The 19,745-nt window shown below is 44.6% G+C and overlaps 1 protein-coding gene across 1 annotated transcript in view; it reads left to right on the plus strand.

Annotated features, from left to right (window-relative positions):
• Positions 1-3,484: 3,484 nt before the first annotated feature.
• Positions 3,485-19,745, plus strand: part of KCNK12 (potassium two pore domain channel subfamily K member 12) — a 28,454-nt gene continuing 12,193 nt past the window's right edge. Inside the window, exon 1 of the mRNA XM_085054602.1 lies at positions 3,485-4,027. Within this exon, the coding sequence (XP_084910728.1) occupies positions 3,676-4,027 (352 nt within the window). The 5' untranslated portion in view covers positions 3,485-3,675. The remainder of the gene's footprint in view (positions 4,028-19,745) is intronic.

Consider the following 19,745-nt stretch of genomic DNA (forward strand, 5'->3'; position numbering starts at 1 on the left):
ATGTATAAGTGAAGTTTGTATTTGAAGCAAGAACACAACTGTGGAGGTCTTGATAGCCCTGAAATAAAAAAAAAAAAAAAAAAGGTCTTGCTAATTTGCTTGTGAGTCACACAGTCAAACCATGGCTGAGAACGTAGAGGATTTTACTCACAAAGAAAAATACAAAAAGAAAGAAAGAACTACTCCCTTGAAAGGAATAACAGTAACTGGTCTGTTTCAGGTTTAAAATACCATTTTAAACTTTATTCTTTAATAAAGAGATGTGATGTTTAGCAGTACGACCTATTTTCAGACAATGGTTTAATTAAACATTTAATGAGCCCATCTCATTTCTTTGCACAAGCTTCACTTTAAACAGCCAAGCTAATAATGTAAACATCACATTTTGGTTATTAAAATAATTGCTTTCACAAACACTGACCTCCTGACAAACCAAATGGCTGGTGCCATGCATACAGTACTCCCACAGCTCAGGCACCCAATTTTAGCATAAAGCCCAATTTACTGCTGACCATCAGCTTTTTAAAAAATCCTAGGCAAATGGTTTTAAAGACAGTAATGTTTTCACCAAATGCCTCAAGACCTGATTCAATTAATCAGGAAAATTTAGAGAAAAAGTCATTCATTTAACCATGTAGCAGCCTTTAAGGGTGTTACAAAGCAAGGGTGCAGCAGCAACAGCTTCAGGATGTTTCCTCAAACTCTGGTGTCTGGATCAGAGCAACCAAAACCACGACCTTCCTTTAAGCTGTGGAGGATTTTTATCCAGCTAATGGAGTTTTTCCAGGAGCTAGTTACTTTGGGAAGGACCATGCATTTTCAGTGGGACTTTAATGAAAAAAATAACTTTTTCCCCCTAGCTTTATAGCCAAAAAAACCTGAAGTATTTCTGCAAAACGGTGACAAATTTTCAAGACTCCAAGTAAAAAACTCTTAGTGAAATGAGTTGTCAAAACATTTTGAAAATCTGTCAACAGCTCGAATTCTTAGAAACCATGATTTGGTGATGCTGGAAATACAATCTTGTCCATGCTGAAGCAGCTAAACCACGTCCCTTGCTGCTTCAGCTTAGCTTTTTTCTTCATGGAAAGTTACTGGTAGGCTTTCATATCTATGATGTGATTCCTCAAGCTAATCAGCATCCACCAGCATCATCTTTTCCCAGGCAGGACATCTCCAGAGAGGCCACTGCAGACTCCAGAGCCAGTCAGCTTCTACTGCCTAGAAAAGATTCAGTTGTGTCACCCAAGGAAATGGCCAATTTTTCAGTCCCCATCTAGGAGCCAACCACCCCCCAAGAGGGGACAATGCATGGCATGGTGAGAATATGAGTTACACAAACTCTCTTAACTGGCTTCTCATCATGGGCTTTTCCCAGAAGGTGAAACTGCTGAGGACTCCAGAGAACTGAACCCTCATTTTTTAACGTTCCCAACAGGAAAGTAAAAAACAGCAACAAAAGCAACCAACCAAACAAAAACCCCCAGTCTTACTTGCCCTGCAAACACAAAAATACCAGGAGTCCAAACCATGATATCCATTTGCAGCAATGAAATTCCTGCACATTCAGGTAAATTAGCTTAGTTTTACATCATCTGACACAGTGGATTGCATGTAATCATTCCTGGATTACCAGAGTGGAAATTATTTCTAACTGCAACACTGAATGGCTCATATCTGACCTGTTATATTAAGCCCTTGACCATCCATGGTAGACGTTCCACTCATTTCAATGGGCTTTTGATCAGGTCTGATATATTTCCCCAATTTTTTTCTGCTTCTTTTGTCCTTGAGATCTGCTATTGCTTCCCACGGCTATTGGGTTTGTGATTTATTGGTTTAATTATTTTATTTTTATTCAGTTTTAGTATTTATAATGGGACACAACTGAGACTTTGAAATAGGAGCCACTTTTTTTCCTAAGGGTTGCATGTGGTATTGGTTGCCTTGAGCATAAGAGGAGATTGCAAATCTTCTCTCTTACTTCCAGACAGTTCCCTTTCACCTTAGTGAACAAAATGCTTTAGCACAAAAGCAATAATGCCAAAATCCCAGAGTTTAGACATGTTAGTGGCTATCAAACCATGGTATCAAGAGTACTTTGTAAACTAAGTAATTGCATTTTATCTGTGGCCTGTTCCTAGGAAGCATAGGTGTAAACCCAAGCCATTTTCTTCACCTGATGAGTATGAACAGCCTGTTGAAAAGGAAGTTCTCCTGCTATGAATGTGGCCAAGACATAACTGCCAATAACGTGAAACCTCATGGCAAAGCAAAATCTCTCAGATCCAAAATAAGAAATAAATGTGTAAAGCTATGGAGAAGTTCTAGCAAGGGCAAATAGCCCTTTGCTAGAAGACAACATATAGCTACCAAGAGGTAGCAGGTATTTTCCTGCATAATAAAAAAAAAAAAATAGAACCTAGGCTAAAAAAACCATCAACCAGGGCACAAGTTCCCATCTCAGTGAGACTGACACTGGCAACTGTAAATCGTGGGGAGCATTTCCTCCTCCAAGCCCAGATCTTTCCTACATGTGTTATCAACCCCTACACATATGTTTGCAGGACTGGCATCACTCCCATTCTCTTTGCAATACTTTATCAGTGTGAATTCTCATTTGATTTAAAATATATGAATGCAATTATTTACTTCAAGTCTCCCAGGAAAGAACTGCAGTTCTTACTGCAGCATAACAGATAAGAAAGGCTACAGTGTTTGTTCCAAGGCAAACAGCGAAGACAGAATTCAACAGCTTAGGGGAGGGAAAAAAAAATCACCTTTCCGACACCAGCTAAGATTGAATGGGCATTTGGCACCGAAAGCAAAATGTATCATTTTCTTGGGTCTAACTCTGTGGAGTCTCACCAGAAACAACAATCCGTGTGCCTAGAATTGGCTGAAATTAATTAATTAGCGCTCCACCGACCACCACCAACTCCCTCAAAAACACCTTCTTGGCACCGGGAATAGAGGAAAGCTTTTGAAGCCAAGCCACCCCCGCAGCGGCCAAGGCGCATCTCACACATGGCGAGGGACCAGCGCGTTTGCCGCGTCCCCCTGCCCGGCCGGAGAAGTGCCGAGTGGCGGGCAGGACAGGGCAGGGCAGGGCAGGGCAGGGCAGGGCAGGGCAGGGCGGCCCCGTCCCGCCCCATCCCTCCCCGTGCGGCGCGTCCCCCGGGGGCGCGGCAGCGGCGGCTCCGGCGGCCCGGCCCGGTCTAGCGGCGGCGGCGGCGGCGGGGCTGCGGGAGCCTTCCCGCCGGGGATGCGGCTCCCCGGGGGACGCGCCGCACGCTCCCGCCCTCCGCCCGCCGTCGACCGGGCGCCGCGCGGAGCCTCCGCCTCCGCCTCCCCGCGGCGTCTCCCCCGCGGCGGGGCCGCCGCCGCCGCCCCGCATGGCCAGAGCGAGCCGGCCGGTGCGCGCCGCCGAGCCCGCGCCGCAGCAGCCCGCGGCCCCGGGGGCGCGGGGCGTCGGGCCGAGGGCGGGCGGGCGAGGCCAACGGCCCCGGGGCGCCGCCGCCGCCAGCCGGGCGGGCAGCCCCGCCGGGGGATGACTCAGAGCCGCGGCCCCTGCAGCGAAGCCGCCGCGCCGGGCTCCGCGCAGCGCCGCCCCATGCCCGCGCCCCCCGCCGGGGGCCGCCCGCCGCCCGCCGCGCCCGCCGCGCCGCGCACCGGATGATGCCCCCGCGGGGGGCGGCGGGCTCCTGCCGCCGGCGGCGCCTGGCGCCCCTCAACGAGGACAACGGGCGGTTCCTGCTGCTGGCCGCCCTCATCGCGGCGTACCTGAGCGCGGGCGCCACCGTCTTCTCGGCCCTCGAGAGCCCGTCGGAGGCGGAGGCGCAGCTCCGCTGGAACCGGACCCTGCACAACTTCAGCCGCATCTTCAACATCAGCCTGCCGGAGCTGCGCGCCTTCCTGCGGAGCTACGAGGCGGCCATGGCCGCGGGCATCCGCGTCGACGCCCTGCGGCCCCGCTGGGACTTCCCCGGCGCCTTCTACTTCGTGGGCACCGTCGTCTCCACCATAGGTGAGCGCCGCCCCGACGGCCCCGCGGCGCAGACCCGCCCGCCCGGGGGATGCCGCGGCCGCGGCCCCGTCGTTATAGCGACCAAAGTTTGGGGAGAGGCGCCGCCGCGTTGCTGTGGCAACTGCGGCCATGCAGCCGAGGGGGGTCCCGGTCCCTCCGTGTCCCCCGACCTCACGCCCCGAAGGTGGCGGTCCCACCGCCCCGCTCCCGCTGCACGGAGCCGGGTACCGGCTCTGCGCCCGCCCCGCAGCGCTCCGGCTCCCGCGGGCTCGCAGCAGCGCCGGCCGTCGCGGCTGCGGGAGCCCCGTGCCTCCCCAGCAAACTTCTGCCGGCGGCTGGGCTTCCTTCTGCCGGCCCGAAGGAGCGAACGGGGCTGGCGGCTCCCCGAGCGGCGCCGGGATGCGCCCGCCGGGCGAGTGGCTCGGTACCGGGAGAGGCGGCGCGGGGCCGGCGGCGGCGGGCTGGTGGAGATGCTGGGCGAGAACCAGGCTTTCGCCGTGCTTGGCCGCTCAACTTGGTACCGTCCCTAACTGCTGGCAAAGTTAGCATGTGTGTGTGTTTAAAGATCCGAGGCACACGAAGTCGGGTGTCTTCCAGATGTAGCATAATGCCTGTCCTCAGTGTATCACTGCAGCCGGCTGCAGTTTTTCGTACCATAGGTGTTTAGGAAGAGCAGCACTTTGTAAAGCAAAGGATGAGAGGATTTTTTTATTCTGTGGCTATCTGCTGCTCTCGGACCATTGCTTGAGAAACGCTGTGCCTGAACACAAGATCTTACCAGTCTTAACTCTGCCAGTTTTTAAGTTTTGTAAGAAGCCAGGTGTCTTCTGAGCATAAATGTCATGTTGACCCTTTATTGCAGAGGAAGAAACTCACAGCTCATTATTGCATTTACATTCATTAGGTTCGGAAAATGTTTTATCAATAATGACTAATCCATATAATGGAGTCGTGATGGTGAGTACAGCAGTGTTGTCAGGTATTGTTACTTTTTGCATTGAAAAATCCAGTTAACTTTTGCTTTGCAATTGCATTCAGCAGCCCAGTCATTAAAACACCGTTTTAATTAAGCATTAAGCTTTCTTCATCACAGGAACATATATTTAAAAGAGATAGTTTTGACTGATGTGAGTGAATGAACAAAAAAAGCCAGTGTTTTAACAAACCCACTCTTTCCTTACACCTGCTGTGGGAAACAGAGAAATCTTCAGGTGATGTGTAAACACATCACTTCCCTGCCAACCCTGGCTTCTCCTTTCTGAGGTTATTGAAATGTAAAATGTTTCCTCTTCATTTGCATTTGTTTCCATCTCCACTTCATTGCCCCGTCTGCAGTCATTTGTACCTATGCAGGGGGAATGAGGAACTCAGCAGGGGGTTTTGCCACTCTCGACAGGTGTAAATGGCTGAACCAAGAGTTGTGTTTCTCATATTCCTGTAGCAGCAACTGAGGGCACTGCTCTCTTCTTAGGGTCAGTAATGTCTCATCTCACATGTGAGGTGGAGGCTGAAGACTGTTTTTCTCGATCTTCAACAAAGGCTGGATTTTGACAAGTGTTCCCCAAGTAGTACCTTCTCTTGGAATGCTACCTGCCAGTACTTACTCCTGGATTACTTGGAGTACTTGGTGTGAGTTCAGAGAGCCTGCCTGTAGAACAAGGCTTTGCTCTGAGGGAGGAGGTGCAGCAGAAGGTGGCTGGAAGTGAGGCTGAGTTGTACCTGTGGACACAGCAGAGTCTGTGGCAGAGCGTTGTGCTGGGGCTGCCAAGCTGCACAGCCTGGCAGTGTCTCCCGGAGTACCAGCATCCCGAGGCTGCTGCACTCCATCCTGGCATGGCTTTTACCAGTGTACAGCTCCTGCAGATGAAGAGGAACTGCTGCCCCCACCTTACTGCTTCTCTCCACGTGCCTCTTCAAGCTGCTGCAGCTTGTAGAGATGCAGAGCCCACGGTGAGCTCAGCTGCAGCAGGGTTTCTTCCACCACACAGTTGTATTCGGTTATTATTGGCAGTTCCACCCAGCAAAAGCAAAAAGCCCCAATGAATTAACTAGTTGTTCCACTAAAATATGATGCTGTTGCTCTTAGTCAAACGTGTGCAAAGCTGCCTGACTCACGTTCCCAGCATGGGAGAAACCAAACAGCAGGGCATCAAGATGTCACCTGGGTGAGCAGTTCCAAAACTGTTCTTTGAAGGTCCATTTTTTCCCTCCCAGCCAGCTCATTGACGTGCCTACCCACCTGGAGTACCTTTGATCCCACTGTCAGTGCACACACCACATCATCCTGGCTCAGAGCAATCTGATTTGCTTTTGTGTCGTGCCTAATTGATGAGAATGCTGTTTTTACCCAACCTTGCCAAGAACTACCAGACATCCAGAGTCAAAACAGCTTGCCTTCCTCAACAGCTTCATCAGTTATGTGTGTCAAAGCAGCTTTATTACTCCAGCTAAACACACTACTATCCTAGTGACATGTTGGAAAGCTTTCTTACTCACTGCTTAACGAACAGCAAGTATGCTCGATGTCTCTCAAGGGTAAATCACCCACAGGTTACTCAGCTTCTTATCTGTGGAGGATTCCAACTTGCAGGAATCTTATGTCTTTTCAAGCCCTCACTCTGTTCTCAACAGTTTAAATAAAACTACTAAATCTATCAAATGCAGGCATTGAAATACAGTCACCCAGGGAGAGGGCTGCAAGCTTTCCTGGAGTTTGTGTAAGCTGAGCAGAGGGAGGGAGACTCCAGTTCTTCATCCTTCCATGAACACAAGGGTTAGGCATAGGTGGGCTAGGAGAGAACTGTTCCATTCATGCTCCTTGAGCAGGGCCTTTGCAGAGCCAAGCAGCTCCCCTCTGCTATGTGCTTCCTTGGCTGCAGTTCTGCACTTCCCTAATTCCACAGGGACACAATCAAGCAGTCTGGGTGAGAAACGTGTTAATGGGGTCTTTAAGGCGTGAGAGTTGAAATTCTAATTTTAAAGCATTTTCCTGAATCGCCCACAAAGTGTGTGGCTTACAGTCCATAAAACGCCCTCTTGATAGCACTCTGGGCATTCATTTTTTATTACTGTACTGTTTGTGCTTGGATAATGAAATGTTGAGTCTGTTTTCATTAGACACATCTTGATTTTCAGAGCTATGTAAGAAAACTCTTTGGTCTAATTTCTGATTGCTTGCTGTCAGACTACACCATCTATTCAATCATTATTTTGTACTCTGAAATGTACAGGGTTTCTAGGCAATTATTGTTATTCTGATTTCTTTAAGGAGCAGCTAGGTGAAATTTATTCTTCATTCGCTGATCTAACTGACAGTAGACTTTGGTTTTCAGCTGAGTTTTTTCCTTTCCTCCCCAAAGACAAACCACCTATAGTTCCCAACACTTAGTTAAAGACTGAAAGCAAAAGTATAACTCAGTCCATATTTCTTCCTGGTAAAATATTACAGATGCAAGCATGATCAGTCCTTGCTTTCCCTATATTCTAGTAGTGGAGACTCATCCTGCCTAGCACATCAGGCAACTCTGGAATGCCTGAAGATCTGAATTTCTGACTCAGTCTATGAGTCTAGACTTTGTACCCAGATTTTTTTCCTCTCTTAAGTGTTAGAATAAACCTTAGGTGTCTGTATAATAAAACATTTTGAGACTCATTAAAATTGGATTCTAAGCTTCTAATGTGCAAGTACACATTTCAAAAGTCAAGTGATAGAATTGATTTATAGAAATCCATACCAGGCATTAAAAAATGAGGCCAAGTGAAGTACTCTGATAGGTAAAAGTGATTTTTCTATACAATATTTTTTATAGCGCCCTTACTGTGGGCAGATTATTTTGGGATGGAATATGTCTGGGTCATGTGTGCTTGAGAGGCACCCCTGCAAAGACAAGATGCAGGGATCTTCCCTCTGTACAGCTGTGCAAAGGTTGCAGGTGTTAGGGGCACAGTGTTTAGGAGTGAGCAGGACTGTTCATACTTGCCTTATCCCTGAACTATGCTATTAGATGACTCAATATTGCTGTGGACTGACAGCTCCACCCAAAGGGATGGGGCATGCTCTCCTCTTATCTTAAATAAGAGACACAACATTCTGTTTTCTGCCATCTCACTGGGTTCTGGCAGCTGTTCTCTCCTTGCTTAGGATGTCAGCTCGGTTAGACCTTATCTCTGGGTCCTCTGGATGGATCCAGCATAGCCAGCACACCATTTCTGCTTGTGCTCCACAACCTAAGCACCATGACCACTCACTTCTAAAATACCCTCTGGCTCTGTGTCACAGTCTTGTGAGAACACCTGGCGGTCCAGATGTTCTGGAGGTGATCATTTAATGGAAGTGATGTGCAAAAGACATTTGGACAGCTCAGCAAGCACAAGCCAGATGTTGGACTGCACTGCCAGGAGCCAGGGGTGAGCCTGTAAGAGCAATCACTACACAGGATAACTTGGCAAGAAATTCCGCAAATAACAGAGACGGTCTGAAGGTTTTAGGGGGAAAATACATTTGTCCCATCTTCTTCATTGCTGTATTCCAGGATGTGAATTAGAGCTGCAGCCACGGGAGGTTCTGACTCTCTGCTCTCTGTGAATGCAGCCTCACTGTCTGTAGGGCCAGCCCAGCCAAAAGGCCACAGCCAAACTAGAGTGTGCACCTGATCAGCAGCAGTATCATCTCCCCAGGGCTCTGCAGTTCTCTGAGGCTTGTACCTGAGGTTTCAGATTAAGGGGGAGTTGCCTCCAGAGCTGACCTTCTTAAAGTTAAGAAATAATCAAACAAAACCAAATGAGAAAGCAGCTGGAAGAGCAAGCGGTGTTATTAAGCTGCAGTGTCAGGTTATTTGTCTTTGCCATCCTATACACAACCTGCAGCCAGAACGAGAGTGTGTTTCAGGCAGATCTGATTCTTTCGGTGCGTGTCACGTTTTGATCAATGTGCTGCTGGATTTCTGAGTTATTTTCTCACTCGGGTAGTCTTGATAAAGAACAGAGAGCAAGAGGCTCACAGGGCAGCAGGTCAGTGGTCAGCATATTTCTGTGGAGAGTTCTGATCCTACACTGATTTTCCTCACATGAAGAACTGTCACCATAGCAATGTTTTCTGCTTGCCATAGCTGCATGGGAGTATTAACTTCTTTGGGTGCCACTGATAGGAATTTCCTAAGTGTGTGGGCATAGGCTGGGTGCTCCGAGCAGAAAAGTAATCTAAATCACATCTTGCTTTCTTGTAGTTGAGAGCAATAACACGAAGCTTTATGTGGAATACATCCATGTAATTACAGAGGTGGCTTGAGGAGTCCCTATAAAGGGTCTAAATGAAATAATTTTGATCCTAAATCTGTTAGGATTTTACTCTGGAAGGCAGGAGGGAGGAACCTTGAAATAAAGCCCTTTTTAAAATAAAAAACAAAATCAGAAAAGTATTATTTTAATCTCAGTACTTCTTAGGGTTTTCCTGCACCTGTAGGATTATACCAGCCACAGAAAATAAAGCTATTGCTGTGCTTTGGTCATCTAAACTGAACAATCTCTACAGAGCACTTCAACTCAGATTACTTAATCTAAGCGTTTCAGAAGTTTCTTTAATATTAAACCCTAGCTAAATGTTTCAAAATATTAACATCAGTACAATGGAGATCCAGTTGTTGTTTTACTGATGGAGAAGTCAAGGACAACAAATTGCACTTCTTCTTGCCACGGCTGCAGAGTTTGAGGTTCTCAGCTAGAGCACTGAAACATGGGGTCTCCACATTAAATGTCGAGCACCACAGCTTCATAGAGCAATCGACCAAAAACCCAATTTTTATATGGTTCAGCATCTTAGAAGTTAAGGGAAATTTTATACTGACTTGCTAGGTGCTGTTTCAGGTTCAAAACAAAGAGCAGCTGGACTTTGTAACCATGGATTCTCCATTTTTGCAGCCTTCAGGGTCCCTCTGGCTCGGGTAATTGAAGTAGCATTGTCTGCTTAGTGAGCATGTACCTCCTACATGGCAGAACATCCCATTTGGTCTTCAGTGATGGTCCTGCTGGGTAGCAAATGCCTCTATTTTAGTTCCCTATGCATTTACAAGAGCTTGGAGATGTGATTGCAAACCAGACACTGGTGTGCCAAAAACCCCTTTGACAGCTCTCCATCCACGCGTGGCTCCAGCCAGTCCGTCTCTATTACCAAGCAGCCTCCCTGTAAACCAGTTATTGTGCCTGTGATAGCTGTGAGGGATCATAATTACTGGCCTTATCAGCTGCCCTGTTTGCTGCAGGCTCATAAAGCCAAATCCTGCTTGAAACCCTAAGGCCTGTGTTCCCATGGAGCCCTGCCAGTCCCTAGAGTCTTCCCCCCACTTTGCTCTCCTGGGATATTCCACCTTTCCTTCTCATACAGCTTACCTAATGCTGCCTGCTCACCTGCCTTTCCCAGGCACTCTGAACTTCTCCAGCTTCTTCTGCCTTCCCACCTGCTGGTGCCCTTCTCTGCTGGTGATTTGTTTGCTTGATTAACTCTCAAATATTTGTTTGATGTCTTTACAGTCTTTTATGTTAATAACTACCAAAGAAGTCAGAAGTAAAGCTTTACAGTTTCTCTCTGTTCCTCATTACACTCATGCCCCTTCCCTTGTGTTAATCCTGCTACCGACCTTCATTTCTTTTTCAGTCTATTGCTTCCTTCTCTGATTGTCTTCAGTTTGACACAAATCATACACACATCATTATTTTTTCTCACTCATACCAAGGGGTCGTCTTTGTCAGCACACTGTCTTGTTTTTATGCAAGCTTTAATTGCTCTTCATTGTGGAGAGAAGAGGAAAACAATTATAGGGTAGTTCTGTTGACAATTAACTTCATGTAACATTACCTACTCCTGGTAGTGTGCTGGAAAATACAATGTCATTTCTTTATTTTAATGAATGCAGTATTACCTTATTTTGAAGCTATTAAGTCAAAGAGAATTTTGCTTCTTGCCATAGTAGCATTGGGGTTAGAGCAACAGAGAAACAGCTTGAAACATTTCATCTGCAATTTTTAGACTGGAACAGCTTGATATTACTGAAAACATAACCTGTGGCCGTTATCTGAATGAGCCTTGCTTACCTTTATCAAAAGAGACAGTTTTTGTAGTGTGTCAGCACCAAGTGCATATCTGAGGGCATTTTGGGAGATTATGTTTAAGGACAAAAAGTAGGGTTCATGCTGGTGAACATTTTAAATATTAAAGTCCTCCTGAGCACAATAAATGTTTGAAGTGATAATAAAAACCTTTTGTGAATAGAAACACTCTAGTAACAAACAGAATTATAATCCAAAGGTAGCAATTGCATAGCAATCCAGACAAATCAAGTATCTCTCCTCAATAGCCTGCTTCTGCTGAAGTCAATAGCAGACCAGTCTGCAGAGCTTTAGGAAATCCTACCTCAGGTACTTTATTGGCACACCAGGTTTATAAAACAAATGGACTTGTTATTACTGTGTAAAATACATCCCCCTGAGCTTGGTGGGTTTGTTGGTGGCACTGCCTGGTACACCTAGGCATGGGGAGGTTTCAGTGCAATCTTTCTTGAATCAAATGAGAAGTAGAATGAAAATTAAATCTAATTGCATTAGACGAGGCAAAGCATTAGCAGCCTTTACAAGTAATTAAAGCTTTGGAGTGGAATAAGATACGAAATTGAATGGTTTGATGTTAACATATGGGATTACTTATTATGGGTGAAGCACTGCTGTTGCTCGTGTTTAAAAATCCATAAGTGCACGAAAGAAGCAGTAATACCTTGATAACAGTTGTAGCCCTGCAGCGATTCCTCACTGGATTTTAACCTTTCTGAGCTTATTCCACTGCAGCTTCTTCCCCTTTAGAAGCCTTTACAGCCTTTAGAAATTATTGGCCAAATGTTTCCCAGTCATTCTCAGGTCTTACCCAGGCAAATTTAATCACAGCGGAAACTGCAGCTAGAAGAAATTTGCCCATGTGAGAGCTGAGTGAGAAACTAATCCTGTAAATTTCCTGTGAAGTTAAAACCAGATAAAATGCCTTTGGTTATTCATCATTATATGTTCTGTCATCTCTTTGCTCAGCCTGAGCATTGTACAAGCAATGTATTTTTCTGCTGAGGTCAAACGAAAAAACATATTGTCATTCATGCTCAGTGTGTATGCAGTCACGTCTGCTTTAAGCCCAGTAGAAATAGGAGGAAATGACGGCAATATCAAGATCTTAAATCCAAGTTGTGATTTTCATGAGAGAGGCAGAAAGAAGCTGTCTGATATGATGATCTGTTCATTTGCAAAAACTGCTACTGGCAGAGCTGTGAGGACCAGGAAAATCTCAGATAAAATCAAAAGCTCAAAATTGTCTTGGTAATGTGGCGAAGTTGTTCAGTATCATTAAATTTAAAAATAGTCAAGGCAAATGCATACTAAGGAAGGAAGAGTTAAATGGGGAAGTGGAAAATGGGAAATAACTGGTTAGTCAGCAGTCCTGTCACCCTCTATTTCTGTTACAGTAACTTAAAATCGGGTCTTTGTGCCTTCATGAATGAATTGGAAGAGCTGCCTGAGCAAAAAGATACTTGCTTCTTTGCTTTCAGTTAGAACTTTTTAAAATTAATGGATCCATGAAGGTGTATTTAAACCAGTAAAAAGTCCAGGTAGATTTATCAGAGTTTTTTCATTAAATTGTAACTGTAGAAGTTTGTACAGAGGTTTGAAAAAAAACCCCAAAAAAACAAAGGCAGGCCTAACAGTGGAAAGGATGTTTTCATGTTTAGGGCCTTTTTATCCTATGGGTCCATCTTTACAGGCTAACTCTTTGTAAAGCAGAATAGCTGAGACAACTATCAAGAAACAGATGTTCTCTGAACACCTACCTACACAAACACCAGTGGCAGAAGAAGAATATGCCACAAGTCTGTTGTTTAATCCAGTCAAAAGATAAGCCAACGATACAACCACTGAACAGCCTTTTTACATCTATAAGGCTCAGAAAGCCCACAAGTGACATCTTCTTTAATCAGACTTCATATGTGGGGAAATAGGACATACACCCAAGATCACTTGTGAAATTCAGATAATGCTGTTTCTTAGCCTGAAAGGAGGAGTATTGTGGGATGTGCTGGCACTGAAGTGACAGTACATGTGCAAATATTCTTTCAAAGCCAATAATGTCTCAAGAACATAACACAATTTGGATACCATTATTCTTTTTCACTTGTTCAGAAAAAAAATGGCTCCACCTTGGGTGTACACAGACATCTGAAATGCAACTGCAAGTTTCAATAAACAGCAAAAGCAGGTGTGAATGCTAATGTTTGAAATGACAGGGCATAAGCTTTTTCCTGTTAGGGTGTTGCTTAGATACACGATTATCCACATTAAAAACATTCTCAAAAAAACCATAGGAAAATAAGAATGGAAGCAGCGTTAAAGGATGAAAAATTATGATGGCTACAGAAATCTACTTTTGAAACAACGTTCACCTAGAATCATCAGCTGCATGAAGACTGTAGGAGGGTCAGAGGAGGTGGCAGTGTATGGCTTCAGATGTTGGACACATCTTGAGAGAAGGAATTGGCGATTCTTGGGGTCCATGAGCACTACCATCATGTATATCCATGGTTACTGAGACACACTTCATATATTTCTTGGTTATCATGCTTTTGTTCTCTGCATATTTTTTTAAATAGTGACTCTAAATGCAGGGGTGTTTCCTCTGTCTGATGGTGTTTCAGAAACCTCTGTGTTTTAGGTGATATTTGGCAGTGCAGTAAGCCAAGTCAGATGCTTCTTCACACAACCTGGAAGATGAGGACCCTAAGCCTGTAGTGCAAAGGGGTTTTTTTCGCAGGCATATAACTTTGTCAAACAACTGTGGAGCTTTTGGGATGTATTTTTCCGTTATTAACACCACTACCATTTCAGAAAAGATTACAGTAAAATGGTTTTCCCCAGCTGTTAGGATAAGAAAAGAAAACAAGCCAGAGACAGGACCCTGCAATCATCAGGTGTGGAGGCAGCTGCAGGAAGCAGCTCTGGGTTGGTTCAGATCAATTCACAAGGAGACAGGCTGCAACCAAGAGAAAGAACATCCTGCTCTCATCTCCTTTTTCTGGAAGTCCTCCTTTGTGAGGTGGTTTAGGACTAACTTAGGCAACACTAACCCATATTCTTTCTGTTTTAACAAACCATTAGAGTACCCTAGCTGTGCCAAGGGGCAGAATAACTGACAAAATAGGAGGGGATTTAGTAGCATCTTGCTGAAGATTTGTCTGAGAAAGGCAGCATAAAATGAAGAAAATAATTTCAGTCTTCATTTTTTTTTACTGTAAAGCAGAGACTGGCCCCAGGAGTTTGGCAGAGAAGAGGATTACATTATTGATAAGAACAATAAAACCTTAAGTATTGAAAGAAAGTTTATGAACAATATGTTAATAGAGAAGGGAGATTGTCACACCACAGGACACTTCTGTCCCTTTACAGCCCATTCAACAAGAGTAGTGCCACTTTGTAGGTCCTGACTTTCTTTTTCTCTGTGTAGTTTGAATTCCTGCTCTTGATTTTCATCCTTCTCTGAGCTTCAATTCTCCACCATCTCCTTTTAGGAGAGGCTCCCTCTCCCTCATTTGTCAGCAAGTTTGTGTTGCAGTAGGATTAGCCAGAAAACTAAACATAAGCTTGCCAAGGATTTTGAGCCTCAAGGCTGTGACTCTCCTTAGGAGTTCCCTCTTCAAGGGTGGCTGCTTAACAAGACCTTGGGCCAGAGCTGCTAGTCAGCTGGCAGCACTGCTGGCTTGGCACAAGTCAGTCCCCATTTGCTTGTACAAGGTGTATAAAGAGCAGCAGGCCCCAGCCAGGGAACCATAAAACTGATTTAGAGACACTTCTGCTTCTTCCTTGCCTTGGTTCTGTGCCAAAGCAACTTCAACAGACCTCCTCCTGTATTTATTGGGTTTTATCTTTAGGATAATGGCATGTAGTAGTGGGCAAGGGTGGGCTTGTTTAGTTAGTTTTTGGTATGCACTTTCTTTGCAGGCTATACACAGAAAGGGCAACATGCAGTACAGCTGAGAAAAATAGCTTGCCTACTTCTGCTGAGTGAAAAGAGCAAGAATACTGCTGCTGCTGCTGCTGGTGAAGCTGAAGCCCCAGCATTTATCCTTTTAAGGGCCATGTATCACTCAAATGTACAAAAGTTAGGCCACTTGAGCTGATAAATGTGCCTGCTGAGTACCCACTAGAGACTGAAGATCTTTCTTGGAAAGCTCAGCTAGAAGGTGTCAGTTTAGGAAAACACATTTGGGAAACCTGCTGCAAGGAGAAGTTAAACATTCACGAGCAGCCAGGTTTTGAGGAGGTTATTCCTCTCCTCTGAGGTTTCTTTGGAGTCACCCCCAATGCCTTAGACCCCATCAAGGTGGTCACAGTTGAGGTTTCTAAGGTGTAACCTCTCCGTTACTCCTCTCAATCCAGCATATCCTCCACCCTAAATACATTGCTCTGGCTGTATCACATATGGCAGCACCCCTTCATGTAGTGTTCTGTGTCTGGGGCTGGTTTTCACATTAATACTTCAAAGAGGAATGAGTATGAGGCCACGACCTTTCAGCCTGTGGTTTAAAGCAGAGCCAGCAGAGAAATGCCAAGGCTGATCGATTCTGGTGTTCGCTGACCTTATGCATCACAGCACTTTGGATAACCAATAACCTGATCACGATTGTGTGTAAATAGAGTAAAACTGGTACTATAGGAAGCCTGTAATAATGGGCTGCAGCTCTTTTGTGTGTAAATAGGGTAAAATTGGTACTATAGGAAGCCTGTAATAATGGGCTGCAGCTCTTTGAAGCTCCTTAAAGTTCAATCAATCATCTCCTGGCTCTGTTCTGCCAGTGTGGCTCCTTTTGAGTAGCAGTTGTCTCAAACACCTGACTAATATTTCACAGGTGGAGATAAAACAAGGATCACCAGCAGAGACATGGATGGTTTTTAACTACATTCCTTAAGCTTATCATGGTGCTCTTTCAGGTCACTGAATAGACTGGGCATCCTTTCTCAAAGTCTCTGGGTGCATGTGTGCATATTTTTGTATACTGAATACTCAGGGGAAAAAAAAAACTGATTTAGCTCACCTTGGTTCGCAAAGAAAATTTACAGGAATTCTGGCCATCTGTTTACTGTAGTCTATGTTAAAGGAATGTCTTTAAAATTATTTTTATAAAGTTAAGAAGTGCCAGAAACTGCCTGCTTATTCATCTTGAAGTGGGGGATGGAAATATATATATATGTAGATATATATAGATATACAGATATATATTTATATAAATATAACCAAGGATGTATGGATGAATGGATAGATAACATGGTTATGGAAATCGATCCTTATCTGCATAGTCACCCAGTGTTTTCTCCATGGAATATCTGCCCCAGTACATGGGTCAGCAAGGACTGCAACCTTCTGTATGATGCAGGTTAGACCAGCCCTAAAACTGCAGTTGTATCTCCTGTATTCAGATGTAGCACAGGTCCAGCTTAAAGGGTCTCAGTTTACACAGTGCTGGACAGACTGCTGCTGTTCAGGAGGTGTTTGCAGATAGTAATCTAAATAAGATCAAATGGGATTTTACAGCAACTTTGATATTAAAGGCTTTGCAGTAAGAAAGCTCTAAAAAAATTTACTGTTTGAGCCCAAAGGGGAGTATTTTAGTAAAGCAGGCTGAGAAAGATGTTAAAGGGAAAGCAAGTCTTTCTTTTGTAGTCTGAATATGCAAGGCTGGGTGGAAGAACTGACTAGTAATCCCACTCCATGGGTAAAAGCTCTGGATGCAGCAGTTTTGTCGGCTCTGAGCTGTGACCCTGTATCCAAGGCAACTGTTTCTGGATGTTAGGTGGTAAGGAGCTAGAGAATAAATGAGAGGCAGTTGTGAAATTTACAGGTATGACTCTCAGGGGAAACAATAATGAAATGCTAACAGGTGGAGAAGGGTGGAAGGAAGCACCAGCACCCAAACATGGGATTCAGACCAGGATGTTTTGTTCCTATGTAGGTGTATAGTATGGTATATGTGTTAGTAAAGACCAGCCAGGACTATAGGAAAGCTATGAAGTAAAGCAAGTGTGGAACAGACATGAAACAGAATGGGTTGCTCTTTGTTTCTGTGTTCTGTAAGCCCCATCTCTTAGCCTTTCTGTTGCAAGAACTTCTTTCCCTCTGGAAGCAGCATTCTGGTTATAGTTGTTTCTGCTGTTTATTTCTGAGGAATCATTTGCTTCAATTTAGTTTATTTGATTTCTTTAACTATAACTACATGATGGTTATATAGTGGTGTAGAGGTGATGCTACTCTGATGATTTAAGTGCTGTTTCACTCTGGTATTTAAAATGATTGCCCCAGTGTGCTGAACTGCTGTGTGAGTGAAATCCTGTCACAGGACACCTGCAGAAGAACAACTGGGGTGGCTGGAAGAGGCAGGGACACATTATGCTCTTTCTTGTGTTCAGTTTTTGAAGTGACCAAAACTTCATTGTGTCTCTGGGTAAATACATCTCTACTGCAAAACTGTCACCCCCTTTAATCTGAAAATATAGTAAGGCAAGATAATTGCCAAAGCAATTTGCCTGAGAGGAGAGCTCACAAGTACTAAAGCTGCTATTCCTTTCTGTCTTCTGGCATCAACCATCTCTTTTACCCATAAGAAAATGGGAAAAAGAAAAGAAAGCAAGAGCAACAGGAAGCATATGTCAGAAGTTTGTCCATCTGTTCTACCTCTTGGATCCATCACTAGCTTAAGTAATTTAAAACTCCAGATGAGCAGAATTGTAACTGCAAACCTGTTATGCAAGTCAGGATGAGGGTCTCATTAAATGCCAGCATTTAAACCATGAGAGGCTGCTGAAGAGACTTTTTATCAGCTCATCTCTACTAATTCTCTTTGTTTGGGTAGGAGAAATATCAAACAGCTGAAATTAATGCTGCCTTAGAGCTTGTATCTGAAGTGGTGGGGCAGGATTAGCATGAGGGAGGTTCAGATATTGTATCTGAGCCATACAAAGTCAACCCCAAGGTACCTGTAAAGTAAGTCTCAAGGCCATGAAAAATGCAAAGCCTTGCTGTGATTTTTCCTTTCTCTGCGTTGGAAGCACAGGCAGTTCTGGATGAGTTTGCTTCATCCAGGGATGACAATGTACTTAGCCTTGGGCAGAGGCTGAGCCCAGAGATGAGGTACAGAACCCACCAGGACCAACCCCTCCATGGTCAGGGTGACACAAAGGGACAAACACAGCTGGCAGAGGAAGACCCTGCACAGAGAGCCCATGAGTGCTTCCCTCAGCCAGCTGGGGACCTCAGGGACATGTTTTAGTGGTGGCTCAGCAGTGCTGGGGTAACAGTTGGACTCAATGGCCTTAAAGGTCTTTTCCAACCTAAATGATTCTCTGTTTGCCTGGCCTCATTTTTTACCTGTTTTATTTATTTCTTAGCCCTCTCATTGCTGTGATGGGCCCTTTCACCTTGCATAGCTACATACTGAATTTTGGTAACATTTTGCTTCAGAAAATCTTGATATGAAACAAGCTGCATCAAAAATATAAAACTTCACCACCTCCCGTGAATGATCACCAAAAAATACTAAAAGGCTTCAGCGCATTTACAGCTCGATCCAAACTGCCACTACCTCTTTTTTTTCCTAATTAATAAATGTGTCTAGCCGTATGTGTGACAATAAACCCATTTATTTTGATGGTGATGTTCACATGCTTGCTGTGAAGCACATGTTTAAATGCTTTGCTGACAAGGCACAGGCGAACAGATGCCTTCTCCATAACAAGTTGGCTGTGTATCCCTAGCTGGCAACCACAACAGGCTCCCCAGCTCCTTCTGAGGACCAGGCACTTACAGATATTCATCATTAAATGAGAGCACTCCTGCCAGCAGGCAGCCCAAGCCAGAGAACAGGTTCACCTCACAGAGGAGAAGGAGCTGAGAACTTCCCAGAGCCCAAGGCAGTCTTTGTGAGCTCTGCTCAACTTGTTAACCCTGCAAAATGGAGAGATGGTAGCTCCAGAAAACAAAACGTAATGACCTCTTTGGTAATATTTTCTGGTAATACTGTGTAAGATTTTCTCTGACTTTTACACAAAATACTCTTTTTGGGATGAAGATTTTGATCATAAAGTCATAGAATGGTCTAGGTTCAAAGGGATTTGAAAGATCATGTGTTGACAACCTCTCTGCTATGGGCAGGGACATCTTTCACTATGTCAGGTTACTCAAATTATGAAATACAGTCTGACTTGCTGGCACACAGCTATTTCTGAGCCTGCCAAATCGGTTGTGAAAGTAGGACCACCTCTTTCCTCATGCATCTTCATGCCACTGAAAGGATATGTCTGAGTTTACTTGTCACGAGCATTTATTTACATTCTTCTATCAACCAATGGGAAATTCTCTATCAATGAAGTAGGAAGGGTGCACAGAAAAACTACCCAGAAAAATTCAGCCCTTGCAAAAATAAATCAATAGATTTCAAGCAGCACTCTCAATTCATTATATATAACCAATATTTTCCTGTTGCTGTTTATAGAGGTGTGTCATGGTTATAAACTGGATTTAATGATTTCATTGTGCTCTATGCTTTTTCTTCACAAACTTCTATTTATATAGTCTGATGCTCAGATTTACCTCCTTGAATATGTTACTTGCTCGGTATTTTGGTGGAACAATACAATGAAATTTCAG

This window comes from Lichenostomus cassidix, chromosome 3 (assembly GCF_008360975.1).
Source record: "Lichenostomus cassidix isolate B80296 chromosome 3, HeHo_3.0, whole genome shotgun sequence".
Lineage (NCBI taxonomy): Eukaryota > Metazoa > Chordata > Aves > Passeriformes > Meliphagidae > Lichenostomus > Lichenostomus cassidix.